Source organism: Daldinia caldariorum (assembly GCF_022478825.1).
Source record: "Daldinia caldariorum strain CBS 122874 unplaced genomic scaffold F4812scaffold_9, whole genome shotgun sequence".
Lineage (NCBI taxonomy): Eukaryota > Fungi > Ascomycota > Sordariomycetes > Xylariales > Hypoxylaceae > Daldinia > Daldinia caldariorum.
Window position 1 is genome coordinate 511,700 of NW_025953045.1, and position 12,433 is coordinate 524,132.

General features: G+C 49.3%; 6 protein-coding genes across 6 annotated transcripts; 2 read left to right on the top strand and 4 right to left on the bottom strand.

Annotated features, from left to right (window-relative positions):
* The first annotated feature begins 16 nt into the window (after positions 1–16).
* F4812DRAFT_429632 (ATPase, V1 complex, subunit C) lies at positions 17–1,965 on the top strand. The gene is made up of 5 exons (XM_047934286.1): positions 17–649; positions 726–820; positions 906–997; positions 1,061–1,553; positions 1,659–1,965. Exons 1-5 carry the CDS (start codon positions 346–348, stop codon positions 1,863–1,865), a joined length of 1,191 nt encoding a protein of 396 aa, XP_047789775.1. The 5' UTR covers positions 17–345; the 3' UTR covers positions 1,866–1,965.
* F4812DRAFT_429635 (adenylylsulfate kinase) lies at positions 1,966–3,529 on the bottom strand. The gene is made up of 2 exons (XM_047934287.1): positions 3,122–3,529; positions 1,966–2,837 (listed from the first exon to the last, which is right to left on the bottom strand). The coding sequence occupies exons 1-2, from the start codon at positions 3,127–3,129 to the stop codon at positions 2,168–2,170; spliced, it is 678 nt and encodes a 225-aa protein (XP_047789776.1). The 5' UTR covers positions 3,130–3,529; the 3' UTR covers positions 1,966–2,167.
* Positions 3,530–3,569: 40 nt separating this feature from the next.
* On the bottom strand, positions 3,570–4,620 carry F4812DRAFT_398350 (uncharacterized protein). The gene has a single exon (XM_047932184.1). The coding sequence runs from the start codon at positions 4,409–4,411 to the stop codon at positions 3,746–3,748; it is 666 nt and encodes a 221-aa protein (XP_047789777.1). The 5' UTR covers positions 4,412–4,620; the 3' UTR covers positions 3,570–3,745.
* A 627-nt stretch (positions 4,621–5,247) lies between these two features.
* On the bottom strand, positions 5,248–7,331 carry F4812DRAFT_429639 (Thioesterase/thiol ester dehydrase-isomerase). Its single transcript, XM_047934288.1, has 3 exons — positions 6,751–7,331; positions 5,966–6,681; positions 5,248–5,869 (listed from the first exon to the last, which is right to left on the bottom strand). The coding sequence occupies exons 1-3, from the start codon at positions 6,887–6,889 to the stop codon at positions 5,840–5,842; spliced, it is 885 nt and encodes a 294-aa protein (XP_047789778.1). The 5' UTR covers positions 6,890–7,331; the 3' UTR covers positions 5,248–5,839.
* Positions 7,012–8,860, top strand: F4812DRAFT_459570 (uncharacterized protein; the record flags this gene model as incomplete). Its single annotated transcript, XM_047937571.1, has 3 exons — positions 7,012–7,017; positions 8,277–8,400; positions 8,523–8,860. The coding sequence occupies 3 exons, from the start codon at positions 7,012–7,014 to the stop codon at positions 8,858–8,860; spliced, it is 468 nt and encodes a 155-aa protein (XP_047789779.1).
* Positions 8,861–9,160: 300 nt separating this feature from the next.
* Positions 9,161–12,309, bottom strand: F4812DRAFT_459571 (CBF-domain-containing protein; the record flags this gene model as incomplete). The annotated part of the gene is made up of 3 exons (XM_047937572.1): positions 9,161–10,484; positions 10,541–11,682; positions 11,746–12,309. The coding sequence occupies 3 exons, from the start codon at positions 12,307–12,309 to the stop codon at positions 9,161–9,163; spliced, it is 3,030 nt and encodes a 1,009-aa protein (XP_047789780.1).
* Positions 12,310–12,433: the final 124 nt, after the last annotated feature.

Below are 12,433 nucleotides of genomic sequence, written 5' to 3' on the forward strand. Positions count from 1 at the left end.
GAATTACAAAACAGCCTTACTGCATATTCCACAGCGCAGCTCCATCTCGACTTCATCTTGTATACTTACAATTATATTCCCACGAACCGAACCCTAAATTTCGTGGTTACCTTTTCATGCGAGGAACTCATACCTACCCGCTTATCCTCGACTTCACTTCTAATAAAGCATATACTTCCCTTGCTTAGCTCAGGTCTTCATTCTTTTGACACTGAGCAATATACTAATAGTGTATATACTCCGACTTCCAGCTAGCTACTCGAGACCGTAGCTCAAGTTCCATCCATCGATTGACGCACCATATAATAAGCACGGATACGACTATTTAGCTCCCAATCCGCCACCATGGCCCCGACACCGACGAAGTATGTCCTCCTGTCGCTACCCCTGAGCACCTTCGACACGAGCGACAAGCAAGAAGCTCTCGACTCCGTCAAGGCCACCATCAACCCCGAAAACGGGACGGTCCTACCCTTCCCCGTCCCCAGCTTCAAGATAGGCACCCTGGACGCCTTGGTGCAGCAGGCCGACGACTTGGCAAAGCTCGACACGGCCTGCGAGGCAGTGGTCAGCAAGGTCGGCGATTCCTTGCGCTCCTTGTACGAAGGCAACGAGGATAAGGCTTCCGAACAGAAGATGGTTAACGACAGTTCGTAGTCCCCCCCCCAAACCTCTCTTCTTGCGACGGCTTTGGACAATGCTTGGATGTTAACGCTTGGCTTTAGAGCCGACGGATCAGTACCTTCGCACCTTTACTTGGAACAAAGTCCGCTACCGAGCTGACAGGTCTGTGGGCGAACTAGTCGATATCCTACAAAAAGTACTTCCTTCTACTTTCGCTCAGTTTCCTAGGACAAGTCTCAGAACAAGAGCAATGCTAACGCAGACCTTTTTTGCGCCGATAGGAATTGACTACAATCGACAACGATGTCAAGAGTAAATTCAATCAATACAACCAAGTCAAGTCGAACCTCGCTACTCTTCAAAGAAAACAAACGTAATGCGCCTCTAAAGCCGTTTGGCACTCAGAGTAAATACTAACCCTACCTCCTAAATTTAGGGGCAACCTTGCGACTAAGTCCCTCACACCGGTCGTCGACCCGTCTCTACTAGTGCAGGATTCCGAATACCTCGAAACGCACCTCGTCGCCGTCCCCATCAGCCTGAAAAAGGAGTTCCTCAAGAGCTACGAGACCCTGGCGCCCATGGTCGTGCCTCGGTCGTCCATCCAAGTTGCGCAAGACGAGGAGTTCGTCCTGTTCGCCGTCACCACGTTTAAGAAGCACAGCGCCGAGTTCCAGCAGAAGTGCCGGGAGCAGAAGTGGACGCCCCGCCAGTACAAGTACGTCGAGGGCGGCAAGGAGGAGGAGCAGAGGGAGATAGATCGCGTCACCCGCGAGGAGAAGAAGCTGTGGGGCGAGGCTCTGCGGCTGACGCGCACGGGGTGGAGCGAGAGCGTCATGATATGGGCGCACGTCATGGCCCTCCGCGTGTTCGTCGAGTCGGTGCTGCGGTACGGCTTACCGTTGGAATTCGTATCGGCTCTCGTAGTGGTAAGCGCACGACTCACCTTCTTCCCCCCCCTCTCTCTCTCTCCAAAAAAAAAAGGGTCCTTTCAAACTTGGTAGTAGTATACTAACAATTTCGATCGCAAACAGACAAACGCGAAGCTGGTGAAGAAGGTGAAGACGGCGCTGGACTCGTCGTATTCGTACCTGGGCGGGAATGCGTTCGGACGGGACAAGAGAGGAAGGATCACGAAGGACGACGCGGCGCTGACGTCGGAGATGGTGGCCGCCGGGCTGGGACACGCCGGGGAAGGAAACGAGTACACGGCTTACGTATACTACGAGTTCGAGGTATAGACAGCGTAGCAAAGCAGTTTAATTTACATATCAGGTTGGCGCTTTTTTTTTCCGCGACGAATAAGGGAGGTTTCGGCTATCATATCGCAACAACAACAACAATAGGATATTTCTATGTGCATTTCTTGGGAGTGTTTCTTGTCTACTGCTGAAATTTACTGTTTTCTCGCTTCGCTCTCTATTTTCCAATGGCGACTTGGGTTCCGACGCCGGTGATAGACTGTAGCTCACATCCCCCTCCCTCCCCCTAATTCTTTTTTTTATTTTCCTTTATTTCCCTACCAATCCGAAACGTGCGCTCCTCACGAAGCAAGAGCGGCACTCCCCGCGGCATCGGCAGCCGTAGCGGCGGTAGCCGTCTTCGTCGGAATCAAGTCCTTCTCCTCGAGCCACTGGACGATCTGGGCGACGCACTCCTCGACGGAGTTCTCGTGGGTGCGGATGATGATCTCGGGGTTCTCGGGGGCCTCGTAGGGGCTGCTTATCCCGGTGAATTCCTTGATCTCGCCGGCGCGCGCCTTCTTATACAGGCCCTTGGGATCCCGCTGCTCGGCGACCTCGATGGGGACGTCGACGTAGACCTCGACGAATGGGAGGGGATCGTCGGCGCCGTGGGCGGAGGCGGCGTGCAGGTCGCGGGCGAGCTGGCGGTCGGCGCGGAAGGGGGAGATGAAGGAGGTGATGGCGACCTGGGCGCTGTCGGCGAACAGCTTGGCGACCTCGCCGATGCGGCGGATGTTCTCCTGGCGGTGGGCCTCGCTGAAGCCCAGGTCCCGGTTGAGCCCGAACCGCACGTTGTCCCCGTCCAGCCGGTACGCCGCCACCCCCAGGTGCAGCAGGTGCTGCTCGAGCGCCGTCGCCACCGTCGACTTGCCCGACGCGCTGAGCCCCGTGAACCACAGCGTGAATCCGCGCTGGCCCCGGAGGGCGAAGCGCTCCCGGCGGGAGAGGGAGGGGTGCCAGGTGATGTTGCTGGAGGGTTTGCTGTGTTAGTTACATGGTTCAAAATTATTTATCTTTTCCCCATTTTACTCTTTTTTGTTTTTTTTTTTTTTGGTGTCAAATCCATATTTCGTTGTTAAATGCAGAATATATATATGTCTTATTCGTCATTTGCTAAATCTATTGGGCCAATGGACGATGTATTGAAGAAAAAACATGATGGAGGTATGTACACTTAGAAGAACGTAAAACTGACAGATGGCGGGGGAGGGGTAAGAAAAAAAAAAAGAAAAAGAGGAAAAAAAGGTACTCACGTCGCCATCTCGATTCCTATTCTTTCCAGCAATAACTCCTCGCAACGAAAAGGCCAACGGTATTTGTTACCTGAGGTATAATGAACAAAACAAAATATAAATAAATAGGACCGATGATTCTGGGAATAGGTAAACTTTAAAGAAATAAGTAATAATTAAGCTCTCATAAAAGTCCCCCGTTCTCATTTAACTTTATCCAAGGCTTTGGAACAGGTATACTCTATACCTACCTAGGTAGTACCTAATATTGTACCTAATAAGGCTTTAACTAGCGGTAGCAGGAATTAGTCTACCGTTTAAGGTATTAGTAGTTGGATGACGTGCTTCTATCCGCCTCCGATTCGCGGGCCTTCACTCAACTTGGCAATTGCTAATGCCTTGAGTGCCCGACTTTAGGAGGGATATTGTAAGTGTAAGGGTTATTATCACCGATGTGCATTAGGTAAGATGAAAATTTCCCAAATAGATTCTTTTATGGAGAATAGGGAATTTACAGCTTTTAATTAAGTACCTAATATAAGGTATTAGTAATTCAGGGGTGTTAATAGCTTTAGCTTAAGCTAAGATCGTTACTCTTTTAAAGCTAATCATAAACGAAGATAAGTTTAAAGGAACGTGTGCAGTTTAAGCCATGGTTTTGTCATTTCTATTCTTTTCTTCTCTTTCAGAGATACGATCCTCGGCTTCGCTCTCGTTTGCGCCGTCGCTATGCCACACGAGCGCGCTGTCACACTCGCTTTCGCTATCGGAATGAATAGACAGCCGGGATCGCTTATTGCTACATACGTCTGAATCGTCGTAGCGGTTGCGGTTGCAACCGCGGTCGCCGGGCTCTCGCGGATCGTCGTAAGGTACAAAATTGCCGGTACGGACAGAAAATACCAAGTCGCTTTCCATGGGATAATCTGGAAGATCGGCATCGAGGTGGCTGGCATCGCGCTTCTTGCCACTGCCGGTAGCCTTCGATTGGGGGGGGATAAACTCTTTTAGTGTTATTATTTTCTCCACTAGTGGCGAGGCGGGATTTCCGGATTTTTCGGGGACTAGGACAGAGTACTGGTGCTTGTGATGGATGTCGTTGCTAAAAAGCGCGATAATGCCGTTATCAAAGATGGACCATGCGAACCGAGCGAACATGAATTCTATAGGGATATGCGGCAGGGGTAAGCACGGGACGTTATGGTATAAGGTAATCATTTCAATATCAGAATCAGTGGATTTGCCCAAAGATTTCGGGACGTGGCTAGTAAGTCTGAACTTTCCTTGTTCGTCTGGATGGGGTTTAGGCATGAGGGTAAAGATGTTTTTGTTAAAGAGGAAGTGGATATATTTGCTTAGGAAGAATAAATTATCGGTGGACAGATGGACGGCTTGTGTCTTTCCAATTTTGAACGGACTTAGGCATCATATAGGCCTCATCGAGTGCTGATATACGAGCGCTGAGCCTGCAAGGTGTAGGTGTGCGGTTGGAATCGTACGCGGCATATCTTTGGGAGGAAACGAACGGGTTATAAGCTCGTCTCAAATCTTCCCAAGGTTTTGGTAGATTTTTATGAGGAAACTTCCAGGACATGAACTGAGGGATGATAGGATACGGTGGGTCTAGGAGGTAGTATTAATAATAAGATTCTTCAGGTAGGATAATATGCAGGATCTTACTTTTCTTATATGTAGGTACGTGGAAGTAATATTGGCCAGCCGGCATGACTTTACTTTGGGGAACAATATAACCGGGGTTTTGTGGGGTCTGGGTATTCGGAGAGGAACGGAGCGTTCTGTTCGCTCGGATCTTGACCTTCGCCAGGAGACCAGATGTTATTTGCGATTATGCAACAGGTGTAGTATGGAACATTATAATATACTCCACCCTGGTCGCTAGCCCGGAAGAAAACTAGGGGCTTCGGGTGTGCGTATCCAGGATGGTAAATCTCCACAAGCTTCCCAAGACTTGCGCACATCTCATCGCTGGGAAGAGGGGTGAATTGAGGAAAAGGCTTAAAATCCATTATTAAGTGTAGTTAAGTTCGGATGATTATATATAGAAGGCGAACAGTAATTTTGATTGATTTGATAGATGGTAATGTCAGGTGGAGGAGGTTAAAATACGTAAGATGCCTACGCAAAGTCCTAGATTATGTAATAGCTAAAGCATGTTCCTAAAGTATAATTTTATACTACCTTCATAAAAAGGTTAACTAATGGATTGTTAGGTACTTATCTACCTCACTACCTCATATAAGTTAAACCAAGGATTTGTCACCTTATAAATGTTTAGTATATTCCTTACACTAGCCTATAAAATGTATTCATTTAAACTCGAAGTGAACATTTGTATAAGTCATTGAGACTTTCTCGCTTCGAAAACAAAACATCTCTCCATCCACGGCTTTGTGGTAAACCAATTATACCTTTTCCACACTTGTAGCAAGTTACTACACGACATGGATGTATAATCTTGCATAGTGGGGAGAATAGACACATAGGGTATAATATATGTAATTCCCAGACAAGCAAATGTCCGGATACCTATTCGATTTGGCCTTCGATTCCATTAGGGCCCAAAGAAATACCTCGAAAAAAGAAAAGAATAACTAAACCCCAAAGCATTGCCATCTTTCGTCCCAACTCCGTGCCAGGTTAATGTCTCGTCTATCCCGATTCTACAAGTCTATTCATTAAATCGCCACCACCACCACCGTCATCATCTATTTTACCCTTTTATGCCGTAGGGTACAAGTTCATCATGAGCTGTAAATAGCGTTAGCTAACTTTAATTCTCTAGAGGGATTTTTCATCATCATCATCGTCATTATCATCATCACCGATGTATGCATGTGTACGTACCGCTGCGTTCTTAGGAGAGACAAACAAGGCCGTCGCCTCGGCAAGAACCAACGGGGTCTCGCCTTCGCCAACCAGCGTCTCGATGCGGCCCTCGACCCAGGCCTTCCGCCCCTCGACCTTGGTCGTCGTAGCCCGGAGCACGACGTACGAATCCGCCGGCGCCGGTGCGCGGTAGTTGATGTTCAGGTTGGCCGTTAGGCCCACTTTGTGCGGCAGCGCGGCGAAGCAGCACCGCGCCAGCCCTTCGTCCAGCATGGTCGCGAGGAGCCCGCCGTGCACTATGCCCGGGTGCCCGCAGAGTTCGTGGCCCAGGTACGATATCGAAACGAGGGACTTTCCGCCCGCCTCGACGAACGTCACCGGCGGCACGACGACCTTGCCCGGTCCCAGGAGCGTGCCGCCCGTAAGGTTGTAGGCCCGGTAAGGGGCGGGGATCTTGAGATGTGGTCGCGACTCGTAGAACCCCTCCTTGGCCCGCAGCTCCTTGGTGAGCGGGTGGTTGTTGATGAACTCCTCCACCTCGCGCTGGTGGTCCGTCTCCGGCTCGAACATGGTCAGGGTCTCCTCGTCCGTGGGCGGGTTGAGGATCTCCTTGACGATAGGGGCTGCCGGTGCTGCTGTCATTGTGACGCCGAGAGTAGTGAAAATCAGACCGAGTGCTATGACGGAAGCGGCGCGACGCAGAAGCGAGGGTGCAGGTGGTGATAACGACGGGTCTTTATACTCCTGATGTCAGCCTGGGCTACTAATACGCCGTGTCGACGTCCTGTTAGGAGAATCCTTACCTGCAGTTGGAAGTGTGTTGACAAAGCGACCGGACGAAGGTAGATTCGGACGCAGGACCTGATTTATACTCGGGTTCACGGGAAATCTCTGACAGCTACCCTTAACCAGGGCGCCGGCTCGTACTCGCGCGGCCAACATGGTTGCGATAGGGGAAGGGGGACGGGGGGGACCTAAGCACCGAGTGGAGACTTCGGTGTCCGCGGCCTATGGCTCGTAACCAATGAAATCAGATCCTATGCTAGAATATATTTATCTTCAACATGTCCGTAGAGGCCGTAATCGTTTACGCGGCGCACTTCGAAGGGTAAAGAAAAAAAAGAGGGCGGGCTGTGTGTTGAGCTCGGCTTGGCTGGACTTCTTACGGATGCAATTCCCAACGAATTTTGTTCCAATTCGGCTCTAGTTGTCCGTCTGCAGGTGCCGCTAAAGAAAAACCGGGACCACTTTTTACCCGACAAGGAAAATACCGAGGTAAGTTGGCATTGTACTATGTATTTTACTATACCTATACCTATTAGGTAATCCGTAATACGGCATAAAGATGAGATGATTCCATGTATGTACCTATCTGATAACAGGATACGTCAAAAGATACATCTAAATACATTCTAGAAGGATTTCAACTTGAATCCCGTACCTAACCAAAGCAATGAGGGGCACCATCTGAGATCTGCAAGGGGACACGATGAAACCCGCCGCCGTTATATGGGGGCCCTCTTTAAATGGATCGATCTATGAAGAGTCTGTTTCAGAGCTTTTCTATGCGTCCTCACTTTACCTATGACGTCCATTGGCAGATATTGTACACTATGTAATTCATGGAAAAGGCACTAAGTACCTAGGTACCTAGGTAAATGATCGTATTAGAGAGGCCGGCTAAAGCTACCTAACCTTAGTTGCCGTTATATCCGCCTCCGTAAATCCACAATTCCGGCCGTCTCCGTGTTAGTGAACCCGTGTTAGTGGGCCGGACGGCTTCACCCCATCTACCAATCCAGATCTAAAATTAATTTGATGATTTAAATAAGATCCCCTTTTTTATATTTCCCCATGCCGTTACACAATACGATCGGTAACAGGTACGTACATAGTAAGCGTCCTATCACTTACGTAATATCAGCCTTCGCCTCTGACGCAAACAACTTTGTGACGTTTTATGCCCATGATTACGTATGGACCTGTAGAAAACCCATCTAGGTAGATTAACCCCAGCTTGTTACACCATATGCGAGTGATCTCCACGATCTGACGCGGAGTATAAGAGTAAGGCGCCTGAACCAAGTGCTTGCATTTAAAAGCTTGTCAATCTTAATTAAATAGATATCCTACCTAGGTAGTCAACTTACACAAATAACCAATTTCTTGCCATTGCAACCCTAGAAACAACTTCTATCTATTTACACCGAAGCAACTCCAAAACACCAACCTATCATGGTAAGCTGTAGTACATACCTCTTGACACAAGCCCCACAACCAAAGCCTTCAGCAGCCAAATAAAATAAAGTACCTAATCTAAACGTTATAGGCCACCGCCGAGACCGTCGAGCTGGGACCACCCCATCCGCCCAAGGAGGAATCCCTCAAAGTCTTCAGCGAGATCGAGCACGAGCTCAAGAAGACGCTTCTGCACATGAAGCACACATACCAAAGTAAGCCCACAACCCTTCCTCTCTCTCTCCCCTCCCCCCTTTTCCCTTTTCCCTTCCCCCACTCTCCCCTCTTCCATCTCTCTCTCCCATAACCCAAACTAACCCACTAACAACCCCCGCAGAGCACGAACCCGAATACTTCGCCCCCGTCCAACCCCTCAGCGACGCGGCCCTAACCGCCTTCTCCTCGGCGGACCTAACCTCCGTGCGCGTCGGCGCCTCCGCCTACGGGCTGCACCTGTTCGGCAAGCTGCGCCTGCCGGCGATGCCCGACTCGGGGCCCGCGTACGTCCACTTCCGCGCGTTCGTAGGCGGCAACGGCGACGGTCACCACGCGCCGGGCGTCGCCACGCTGCACAGCATACACACCGAGGATCGCGAGGAGCCCGACGGCGGCGGCGGCCACACGTACCGCGCCGTTTTTACCAAGGACGATCCGCTCGAGTGGTTCGATACTTGAGGGCGCGCGTGGGGTGAGAGAGATTATTTATTCGGGAGGTTTTATCTAGATGAGAGAGAGAGAAAGAGAGAAAAATAACGTAGCGGGAAATAGGTTAATATTGCCTTGAACTGCAATGAAATGCAACGAAATAGTATAACACCGCCACTCGTGTCAAAAGAAAAAAAAAATCGCATTATTTCCAAGTTTAAGTACCAGATCGGGTATCTTGAAATTCTGAACCGTCTATGTTTATCTGTAGTAAAAATACCGTTGGCATACCATCGGACTGATCAAAGCCAACATAGGAATTCATCGAGTTTATATATCATCATCATCATCCTGACCAAGCAACTCCGCATAATCGTCGGCGGACGCGAACGTAGGCAGGTTCTTGAGGGCCTTCTTCCTCTTCTTGCGGTCCGACTCTGGCTTCTCTTCGTCTTCCTCGGCTGCGGGTGCCGGTTGCATCTCAGATTCCCCTTCCTCGTCCTCATCCTCCGAGTCGTCCCAGAACTCGACTCCGCCTTCGTCTTCTGAACCATCTCCTTCGTCCATCTTTGCCATCTCCTTCCTGAACTCGTCGTCAGATTCGTCAATACTCATTAGATCCTCGAAGCCGGACTCGCTGTCTTCGTCGCCTTCAACCTCTGGTCGCGATGCTACGAGCGCGTCCCAGATTTCCTCTTCCTCTTCCTCTTCGTCACCCTCGCCTTCTCCATCCTTCTCCTTTGTCTTCGATTTCTTGCGGTCAGCTTGTTCGGCCTTGCCCATCCGTGTGAAGTATTCGTGGAAGAAGACATCCTCCACAGCAACATCCTCGCCCTTCTTTTTCCAGAATTCTACTGAGTTCAAGCTGCTTCCTGCCGTCTTGGCCGAAGGTCTGCTCGACAGCAAGATGCTTCCTTGACCACTTGCAGCGACAGGCTGCATGATAGATACACCCTTGGTAGTGTCGGTAGCCTTGGCATTGCGGTAGACAAATTTGTCCAGGAATGCTATGAGCGTATGGTTGGCCAATTCAGGTTTCTGAGCAGCCTTTTGTCCATTGATGAGACACGATGCGTATACATCCACAGAAGGGTGATAGTGTCGAAGGAAAGGTAGTAGCTCCCACAAACAACTACGATGCGCGTTGCTGTATTCTGGATCTCGCTTCCTCCCATCATAAACGCCCTCAGGCTTCTTCGATTGAGATTCCGGCCCATCCACGACTGTCTCGGCTGGGGCATCTGATGCTACACCTGGAGTCGCTTCCACTTCGTCATGCTCCTCCGGCTCGTTTATAAGTGTTTTTAGATCTGGGAACGTCGTGGAAAGGTCGATTATGAGGTAGAGAATACCGCAAACAAAAGAAGGTTGATGCAAGTTCAAGACCTGTAACATCCTCTTGACAAATGCCTTCACACGGCGGACATCTACATCGGATTTCAGACTTCTATAGAGCAGGTTAAGGTATAAGGCTTGCTTGGAAGATGTGATGAGACGCGGATCGAGTAGCGACTCGTATAGAGTCCGATAGAATCTTTCGGTAGCAAGATGTCGGGTAGCTGAGAGTTGCTGGATAAGCATAAGAGCCTGTATACTCGTGTTAAAGTTGGAAGAATGTGTGATGCGGAAGAGTGTATCCAAGTGCGACTCGAGTCTGGAACAAGTTAGCTTTACTGGGTATAATCGTATGCTTTGAATAATAGGACTTACGTAGACTGCTCAGCTTGTGAAAATGGCACGGCTCGGTTTACACCGGTAAGAATTGCCGACACGAGCTTTTCGGCAGCTTCTTGATCGCCCGACACAGCCTTGCTCTTATCATCAGTTTTCTTCGCTTGCTTAGGGTTCTTCTTCTGCTTGCGTTTCCCGCCCTTAGAAGCTTCCGGGTTTCCATCATGTTGACTGAGTTCACCGCTCTTGAGTAAAGCAACGAATAGACCAAAATATATGCTCAGTAGAGAATCTGCGATTTGGGGCTCTCTGGTGCTAAGAATGGTCTGGTTCAGCGTATTAATGGCGTAGTACTTGGCGCGCATTTGCTGTCCGGGTCGGAACAGGATATCTTGTTCGATACTGCGGATGACCACTTGTTTCATCCCCGGATGGGTGTTTAAGAGTTGTAGAAGTAGGTAAGAAGCTCTCGAGGCAATCTTACGTTCGCGATCACCAAGCTTATTCACAAGAAGTCGCAAAAGGTTGGATTCCTGCTCAGGCTTGTCTCGCAATAACGCAAATGTTAAATCAACAGCCTTGGTTCGGGCATATTCAACTTCGTCATCGCACCAGACCTCAAGGTTTTGGATCATCTTGAAATAGGCTTCCTTTAGCCAGTCCTCAAATATCCATGATATAAGGTGTTCCTTGGTAATTTTCCCTGGCAGATTCTGCCCCGCAGACCACGTCTTCACGTTGTGTTTTTGGAGTGTTCCAACAAGACCCAATTGAGAAGAGAAAAGACGCAGTTTTCGATCCGATGGTAAAATCATTCCGGGTCCGAACAAGTCCACTAGAGCGGCGAGAGCAGAGAGGGCCTGCCCACGACTCCTCTTCGCGGAAAGCCCTATCAGATTTTCGAGGGCTTTGACATTATGTATCGGAGATTCCTGGATGGCCAGAGTCAAGGCGGATACCTTATCAGACATAGTACCTGAAGACATGATGGTAGACATGAACTTGTGAGATGACGATTTAGACAAGGTCTTATTGTATTCAGTACTATCCTCCTCCAAAACGGATTTGGCATAGGCCTTTAACTCGGCTATTGCTGGTGCATAGGCCGCTACATCATCAGAGGACGGAGTCGGTAGAGGTTTTAAACTAACAGCATGCCAGTCAGGACGAAGCTCAAAAATCTTAAGACGACGGTTAGTTCAGCTCATACTAAGGATCCTATACTTATAGAGATTCTTACTAACCGTTTTTCTTTTCGGATCTTGTGGAGGCTTTTCTTCGACCTCGGCCTCGGCCTCGGCTTCACTCTCACCTTCGCTGGCTCCATCTTCCTCTTCAATTCCTTCTTCGTCGGCACCATCAACTTCTTCAGCATCAGACTCCGGTCTCACCTCGTCGAAACCAAGACCAGCGGCAAATTTAGCCAATTCGGCTCGCAGATCCTTGTCTGCGTTCTTCTTGCTTTTCGTGTTTTCGAGTTCCTCGTCTTCGGAGTTTATACCATCTATTAACTTTAAATCCTCCTCGTCACCACCAAGAGCTCTGATTTCATCAAGAAGGGTACTGGAGTTAGGTTTCTCGGAAGAATTGGCAGGCTTTTGAGTCTTCTTTGAGTTGCGATTAGTCTTGTTATCATTAGGCTTCGATATCGTCTTCCTCTTATTCGGTGGCGATTGGATTGAATCTGCTGTCTGGTCTCGTTTCCGCTTGCCCTGGTCCTTCTTCCCTGGAGCCTTCTTAGACTCGGCCAGCTTGCTATCGATTTTGGCCGTCAATTTCGACAGCGCTGCATCGTCGAAAGTCGCCATCTTGGATAGGATATATGTGAACTTCAATTGGCGCAAATTGGCTTAGTAGGGTGAGGACCGGCGAGTATATCCGCGTTTTTAGAATTGCCTGCGTCCCGTATTCACAAGCCTCAAGATTATACAG

What these genes read in the sequence shown, in the direction of transcription:
- F4812DRAFT_429632 (XM_047934286.1), top strand. Translation starts at nt 346, where the DNA reads ATGGCCCCGACACCGACGAAGTATGTCCTCCTGTCGCTACCCCTGAGC. An exon ending in ACAGAAGATGGTTAACGACA is followed by an intron (nt 650 to 725) that starts GTTCGTAGTCCC and finishes GCTTGGCTTTAG; the next exon opens with AGCCGACGGATCAGTACCTT. An exon ending in TAGTCGATATCCTACAAAAA is followed by an intron (nt 821 to 905) that starts GTACTTCCTTCT and finishes TTGCGCCGATAG; the next exon opens with GAATTGACTACAATCGACAA.
- F4812DRAFT_398350 (XM_047932184.1), bottom strand. Translation starts at nt 4,411, where the DNA reads ATGCCTAAACCCCATCCAGACGAACAAGGAAAGTTCAGACTTACTAGC.
- F4812DRAFT_429639 (XM_047934288.1), bottom strand. Translation starts at nt 6,889, where the DNA reads ATGTTGGCCGCGCGAGTACGAGCCGGCGCCCTGGTTAAGGGTAGCTGT. An exon ending in CAACACACTTCCAACTGCAG is followed by an intron (nt 6,682 to 6,750) that starts GTAAGGATTCTC and finishes AGGAGTATAAAG; the next exon opens with ACCCGTCGTTATCACCACCT. An exon ending in TCTCTCCTAAGAACGCAGCG is followed by an intron (nt 5,870 to 5,965) that starts GTACGTACACAT and finishes CGCTATTTACAG; the next exon opens with CTCATGATGAACTTGTACCC.